This window comes from Hibiscus syriacus, unplaced genomic scaffold (assembly GCF_006381635.1).
Source record: "Hibiscus syriacus cultivar Baekdansim isolate YM2019G1 unplaced genomic scaffold, ASM638163v2 tig00110597_pilon, whole genome shotgun sequence".
In the NCBI taxonomy this organism is placed as follows: Eukaryota; Viridiplantae; Streptophyta; class Magnoliopsida; order Malvales; family Malvaceae; genus Hibiscus; species Hibiscus syriacus.
The window spans coordinates 1,212,437-1,220,045 of record NW_024062795.1 but is presented as its reverse complement, the minus strand read 5'-3'; the positions used below and the strand labels follow the sequence as shown (position 1 = coordinate 1,220,045).

At 37.8% G+C, this 7,609-nt stretch overlaps 1 protein-coding gene and 1 pseudogene across 3 annotated transcripts; one reads left to right on the top strand and one right to left on the bottom strand.

Moving 5' to 3' along the window:
- Positions 1-403: 403 nt before the first annotated feature.
- On the top strand, positions 404-3,269 carry LOC120134092 (annotated as a pseudogene).
- A 256-nt stretch (positions 3,270-3,525) lies between these two features.
- LOC120134754 (two-component response regulator ORR24-like) lies at positions 3,526-7,223 on the bottom strand. 3 transcript variants are annotated; one of them, XM_039151188.1, is made up of 7 exons: positions 6,808-7,222; positions 6,344-6,496; positions 5,707-6,099; positions 5,530-5,606; positions 4,643-5,441; positions 4,194-4,528; positions 3,527-3,729 (listed from the first exon to the last, which is right to left on the bottom strand). In XM_039151188.1, the coding sequence occupies exons 1-7, from the start codon at positions 6,938-6,940 to the stop codon at positions 3,652-3,654; spliced, it is 1,968 nt and encodes a 655-aa protein (XP_039007119.1). In that variant the 5' UTR covers positions 6,941-7,222; the 3' UTR covers positions 3,527-3,651. The 3 variants fall into 3 exon arrangements, with proteins under 3 accessions (XP_039007117.1, XP_039007119.1, XP_039007118.1); XM_039151186.1 differs by having other exon boundaries at positions 3,526-3,729; positions 4,194-5,441; positions 6,808-7,223; XM_039151187.1 differs by lacking the exon at positions 3,527-3,729 and adding an exon at positions 3,805-3,965 and having other exon boundaries at positions 4,188-5,441.
- Positions 7,224-7,609: the final 386 nt, after the last annotated feature.

Genomic DNA, 7,609 nt, shown 5'->3' with positions numbered 1-7,609 from the left:
TGAACAAAACAAAAACTTTCAATACACAATTGCGTTTTTTCTTCAATTATATGTATAAACTAAACAAGTCCTTTTTATTACATTATAAAATTGATCTCCAGACATAAATAAAATATTACAAATCCAGATGTACCCTAACAACACTGTCCGATAACCACATCTTCTGTCGCTTATCTGTGGAGTTTGGACCTCGGTTTAGGAAACTCATGTTCTAAACAGTTTCCTTTTTTAATCTTCTTTTCTTTTCTCCTAATGGCGAACTCAAGGAACAAGAGTATATTTGTTGCTTTCATTCCTGTAAATGAATTTGATGAATTTGCTTAACATGGTTTATATAAACATATGCAAGTGTTGAATGTTGAATTTTCTGCGATTCCATTCTTGTTGATAGTATCCATATATGTAGTGTAATTGTGGAAGCTCTGAAGGTGAATAGTATGCAACGACTTTGCTCATCTTTGGAGCCATTGTTTCGCAGAATTGTGAGTCCAATGTTGCTTCCATCCCTTCTTAGTTGTCTCTATTTGTTTCTTGTGCTCTCAAGAGTATATTTGTTGCTTTCATTTTTGCCAGCTCTGAGCAACAATGGCTGCAACTTATGTAAAATTTCTTGATAATAAGCTCTCTTTCGTTTAATCTTACCATATTATATATTTGGAGTTAAAACAGAGCTTGATAGATCCCCAAATGGATGAAAATAGCTCAATGTGATCTATTTTTATTATAGAATTCATCATCAAGAGTATAAACTCTGTATTCTCCTTCATTTCTGCTACTATAGTCCAAAAACTGTGCTAATGGCAGTTAGGTTAGAGCAACCGTGAGCAGCTAAAGTTTTGGCTTTATGCCATCAAGTGTTCGAATTCGACACATGGTGCTGCACATATTCGAATATGGATACGAGGGTAATGGTTCTTTTAAGTATATGAAAAGCTTCAAAATAATTAAGCATACATGTTTTGTCATATGGGCTAGTGTGTTGATGATAAGTATAGTTTTTTAGTTCTCTATCAGGAGTGAGCTTCTACTGATTCTACATCCTGAATGAATTACAGGTCAGTGAGGAAGTGGAGCGGGCTTTGACAAGAATAGGGAATGGTAAATTGACTGCGAGGTTTGCTTTTCTACACCCAATATTTGGACATTAAAACATACTAGGAACGTTACCTTAAACAGACAAAGGGTTGTCGTATTGTACTAACGAGTTCATGTTCTAACTGTAACAGGAGTTCACCGCCACGGATACAGAGCGCAGATGGAAGAAATCTACAGCTTCATTTCATGACAAGAATGTCGCCTCACCTATTCACAGGAGGGAAGGTTGAGGGTGAGCAAGGAGCCGCCATCCATGTCGTCTTACTCGATGCGATCTCAGGGACTGTGGTTCAAACTGGACCAGAATCATCACTCAAACTCGATGTTGTGGTGCTTGAAGGTGACTTCAACGAAGAAGCTGATGAAGACTGGACTAAAGAACAGCTTGGGAGCTATGAAGTTAAAGAGCGCGACGGGAACAGCCACTCCTGAGTGGGGAACTACAAGTAACCCTCAGTGAAGGAGTTGGAACACTAGGAGATCTAACATTTACCGATAATTCAAGCTGGATTAGGAGTAAAAATTCAGGCTTGGTTTGAAGGTTGCTCCCGGATATTGCAAAGAGATCCGTGTTCGTGAAGCTAAAACGGAGGGGTTTTCTGTTAAAGATCATAGGGGAGAATGTTAGTTTCCAAGTACAAAAAACCTTATACTGGTCTTGCATTTGGCTTGAATCCTTCTGCAGTTCTTTTCATACTTTGGCTTGCATTATTGTTTACTTGCAGTGTATAAGAAACACTATCCACTTGCATTGCATGATGAAGTGTGGAGATTGGACAGAACTGCCAAAGATGGAGCATTACATTAGAAGTTGTTAAAAGCTGATATCGTAACAGTCGAAGATTTTCTTCGACTTCTTGTTCGGGATACGCAAAAGTTGAGAAATGTAAGTGATATTGTTTCCAACAGATATCTGTTTTCCACTCTCAAGCATCTTCATATAGCCTCGATTTTACCTCTACATTTTTTGATGTCTTGATATAGATCCTGGGAAGTGGAATGTCATAGAATGTGGAAGAACACAGTGGAGTATGCTAAGACCTGTGTCTTAGGAGGAAAGCATCATGTTTACTACACTGATCAAACACACAGCGCTGGTGTTGTTTTCAATCACATTTATGAACTCAGAGGGCTCATTGCTGATGGGCAGTTCCTATCTTTGGAATCACTTAACCACAATCAAAAGGTTAAATTTTCTTCCGTTAGCAATTTCTGAAGAAATGAGAAAGCCGAAAAACAAACTGCTAGCAAGAATAATATGACTAATTGACATGAACTTTTGCCTACAGCTTTTTGTTGATTCCCTGGTGAAGAGAGCATATGAAAATTGGCATCAAGTTATAGTATATGACAACAAGGTTCTCAACACCCTTGCAAGTACAAAGGGAGTGAACCCGTCGACAGCACCGGTAAATGAGAACAACTTCAATGCGGATTACTACACCACAACTGCTCAGAAGAGTAGGCAGCAGCAGTATATTACCTCAGAGACAAGTCCACAGTGTCAGAATAATAATACCCACCAAACAGTCCATCAGTTGATTGAATTTCCATTTGGAAGGTCTGATCAGAATGCAGTAATGACAATGAATAATCAGAAAGCAATGTTCCTTAGTGCCACCATAAATTACATGCCAATTGGAGGAGCGGGAGATTGGTCTCCGCCAAGAAACGGGCATGGATTTGAAGATTTCTTGGCTGAGGAAATCCGGCGTAGGAGTATGGAAATGTTGGCAACCGATGACATGCAAAGACTTCTGAAGACTTTTGGTGCAGGTTTTGGTATGGGAGCTGGTTTTGTTCATTCGGATGAATCTCCTTTTACATACACCATCCCTTATGATCATCAAATGGACCACCCTTATCCGTATGCACATGAACACGGCAAAGGATCGGGGAAAGCGGTAGTCGGGTGGCTTAAGTTGAAAGCTGCTTTAAGGTGGGGAATATTTATAAGGAAGAGAGCTGTTGAAAGAATGGCTCAGCTTGTTGAGCTTGACCGACCGACCTGATGCTTAAAAAAAGTTAATTCTAACATCATTATCATTTAGCTGGTTAACAAAGGATTGGTGCCTCAGCAATCATTAACCTTCATTGGCAACATTGTTGAATGATCCCAAGTTCTGTTATCTTTGTCTATATTTGATAAGGCATTGAGAAAGCTGATTATGACAGATCAGAATTTCTGTATATGAAATTTGATTCTCTTGGATCCAGCTGTGTAATATTGTCATATGCCTTTTTAACACTTTATAATAGGTTGTGTAGTTTTATTCTTACGTAAGGGAATGCAACTTTGCTATTGTAATGGCTCTGGCTATCCAATAAAAATATATATGAATGTTTATGAAGACACTGAGAAAACTCTAAATTTTCTAAAGCTACCATTTCATCAATATGTAAATGAGATGACGAAAGTTGATGCTTACAGCACTATCAAGCAGAAAGTGATAGAACAACGGAGAATAAACTACATAATGATAAGATTCCTCATAAAGAGGATATAGATTTATGCCTTTTGCACCGTCTTTTATCCGAGAATCTGCATCGACTATCTCATATGCAAGATCCAAGGGGGTATGCAGCATCACATCCAAACCCCCCATCCATCCATACGGTCTCATTATTTTGCTCCTGCATCAAGGATACAGTCATTTTAAAGAATCTATAAAGGGAATTCACCTACAGAGGCTAAAACTGTAAACCAGGTTCAATCCAATCGTTTTTCTTGTGTATTGCATTTCAAGGAAATTAAATAGTCAAACTCAGAGAACTATTATAGACAAAACATATTCTTCCGGCTAACAAGAATGCCATTCCTGGTTCTTTTTGGAGAAATGTAACAATTTTCACAATTCTTGATCATACATAGATTTCACAGTTTAGCACAACTGCAATATTCAAGTTGTAAAGGAAAATATAAGCATGGGGATGAAAATACGCCGATAAATCTTTATCTATTGTATGCCCAACTGTGTGAGCTAACTATTTTTCATATTGTGCTAAAAGAATTTCATGTTTCAACACTGACACGTAAACAAGGAAAAGAAAGCATAAAAATGTAACCAACAAAGGCAAAGGAAGTTCTATTGTCATACCAGTTTAATCATGGAACACATTATATCCTCCAAGGATTCATAATTATTTTGACTGAAGCTATCCAGTGGCTTTGACCGCTCGAAGGGGAAGTCTTCACTGGACCTCAATTCTGTGTCAAAAGATGATTTCTCACCCTTGGGGTGCTGAACCACAAAAGGAGAATCGCCACTTAATTGGCCGAACAAAGAAACATCAATCGTTTTACTGCTAACGGCATTGGTTTGGTCCATCATAGACCCGGTTGCAGAAACCGAGTTCACCCAGCATAATGAATTGTTTAAATTCCCATCATGATTGTGTCTCCAATCTCCCCATTGTTTATTTGCAGTGTGATCTATATTCAGGATGAAGACATTATTTAGACCAGATTGGAAGAGCATGTCTTCTCTAGAATCCTCCAATCGTGCTGAACTTTCCATGGAAGAAGAAAGATCGATAGGGCTTATACCTGGTTGAGAGTTTGTCCAATAAACGCTTTCTTGCAAATTATTTTTCGGTAATTTCTCATTACCGAAAGCTTCATTTGATGGGAAGTTTGATGATTGAACAGTGCCCTGCCAGTTCTCACTGCCTCTACCATGATCTATACAATTAGAAGAACCACGGATACTCATGTTAATAGATTCCTGATTCAGTGATGCCACATCAAGCGATGGTTGATTTCCAAATGCTCCAGCATGTTGCAACTGTTGCGTGCTTGCTTGTAACAACAAAGGGTTACCTGAAGCAGTTGACAGAGAATTGCTTGAGCTACCAACTGTCACAGTAGCATCTGAGAAGCTAGCAGTAACACCGAAAACATTTGGTTCGTTGACATGATTGTTTTCTCCATAGCAATTAATGGACTTGGTCTGTAACAGTGGGTTGATCTCTGTTGAAGTCGGGATCCATGGAAACAAAGTTCCATTTTGATTCTGGTTTGCTGGTAACACGGCAGGCTGAATCTTTCCAAGATCATTGATGGAACCCTTTAAGGTTTGAGAATGTCCTGGTTGAATCACACCAGAAGAAATCCCATGTAGGCTTAAAGCAGCTGAGGAGTTCAGTCTACCAAACATTCCACCAGATTGATATGATGATAAAGAAGCACTCGAAAGCCTTCCAGGTCCAGGCAATGTGCAAAAATCTCCAAAGCCATCCAGTGAACCCATACGCAAGTAAGAGGGATCTTTACTGCCTAATGCAGCAACCATGTTTGCTTGCCGTGTTGCAACACTGCTGAGTCTTCTCAGGTAAAGCCTATATTTCTGCAAAACAACATAAAAGGTAAGCTTAAAGAGGCAATATATAGAAATCAAGATGCAGAAGTAAAGGATACAAAGGAAAGGAGTTTACCTGTAGATGGCTAGCGACATTTTCTCTCGTGATCCCTTCAACATTCATGAGGTCAAGGATTTTCTTTGGAACAGCCTCTGCATTTGAATAAAGAGAAAAAAAATGAAAACCAAAGTCAAAGATGCAGTTAGGCAATGCCAGAACATTATACACTAATCTCAACAACAGAAAACTCACTGTCAAGACCCAAGTGGTTGACGGCTGCAACAAATTTCCTGTGCAAATCTACGGACCAAACAACTCGGGGCTTCTTCTGATTTGAGGGGTCCTCATTCTCATGTCCGTTATCTTCACCCTCTTCTTCCTCATCTTCACTTTGGTCTTTTCGCTTCTTATTGCCTTTTTGGTCTGAACTATACGCCGATGTTTGACCAACTTCTCCGGTTCCTCCCCAAGCCTTATCTTGATTTGGGGTCGTGATTTGATCCTTAGAGTCAGGTTTCTTTCTTCTGACCACATGTTGCCATATGTTTTTTAGCTCCTCAATTCGAACAGGCTTCAATAAGTAGTCACAAGCACCATGCGTAATCCCCTTCATTACAAGCTTGGTATCGCTATGCGCTGACAACACTGGCATTCATTAAGAGAAAGAAATTATGGTAAATCGTTCCGAAACAACTCGAATCTATTTCTCGAATTTACTAACCCTTTTAAGTTAACAGATAATCACACACAAAAAAGATGAGAAAGTTCATTCATACCACAAAAATGCAAAAGAAAAGGGGTTGGAACTTGGAAGACAGCAAAAACAAATGAATATAATTTGATTCAACGCCATTAATTGAAACAAAGAAGAAGAAGGATTAATGCTTACTTATTACAGGTAGGTCCATTTCAAGCCCCACAAGCTCAAGAAGCTTAAACCCATCCATATCTGGCATATTAACATCACTAATAACCATATCATATCTGTTTTTGTTTTCCCTCAACATTTTTAGAGCCTTAATCGCTTGATTGGTTGTAATAACTGCAGAAAAGAAAAACCCCAAAAAGGAAATGTTAAAAAGTACTTGAATCCAACAATTATAAAGATCCAAAACAAATAAACACTGCAAATCCTAATAAAACAGTGAAGTGTGGGCAGGCCATGGAGATTTATCTGAAGTTTCGAGAAAATGATGAACAAAACTTTGAATTGAAGATTGAGAACTACATAACAAAAAATTAAACAGGTAACTTATCAGATGAACTTGGGAGCAACTTTCAAGTTCCAAAACAAAGCCTTTCGCAGTAACAAGAAAATTTCACTAGAAGTTCTAAAGAAAACGAACGCCTAACCTTCGTACTGGCATTTACGAAGCAGATTTTCCAAAACTTTGAGGCAAATAGGGTCATCATCAACTGCTAAAACACGCATGCCAACAGGAAACCGGTCACCATTGGAACCACCCATGTTCTCCTCCATGGTCATTTATAAGATAAGCAAACGAAACGAAACGAACCAGACGAGAAACCAGAGCAAAAACAGAGATCGCAAAGCCAAAGTTGCAATCTTTTTCAAGTTTAACCCCTGTTTTTAAAGCTTGGAAACAAAACCCAAATTGCCAAAAACCCGTTCAGAAAAGCTAAAACGAGAGTACAAAGACATAGATAGTTAGTCACAGAGAAATAGAAGCTGAGAGCCTGAAACTGCGAGGAAAAGAGAGGGCTTGCGAGTAAAAGATGTACGGAGGGGGCAATGACATATCCAAAACAGAGTTAACCCCTTTTCTCTGTGTATTTATTTGTCTTTAGTGTGTTTATCTTGTCAAACTACCCTTCCATTATTTATTTCTTTCGCAAATACGCCACGTTTTAATATATTATTATTGCGTATATTTTTTAGTTGAAATAAATTTAACACAAATATTTTTCTGAATTTATATAAACAAATTAACTTTTTTTAGATTATTGTATTAAAATACAATTATAATAATCTCATGTATATCATGTTTAAATTATGATAAAATAAATTGTCAATATATCATTGTAATCTATTATTAATTATATTTATCCTTCATAGTTGATTGACATATAATCTATTATTATTTTTTTCTAAAATGTATTTAACGGTTAATTATGTGATAATATCTCGATTTAT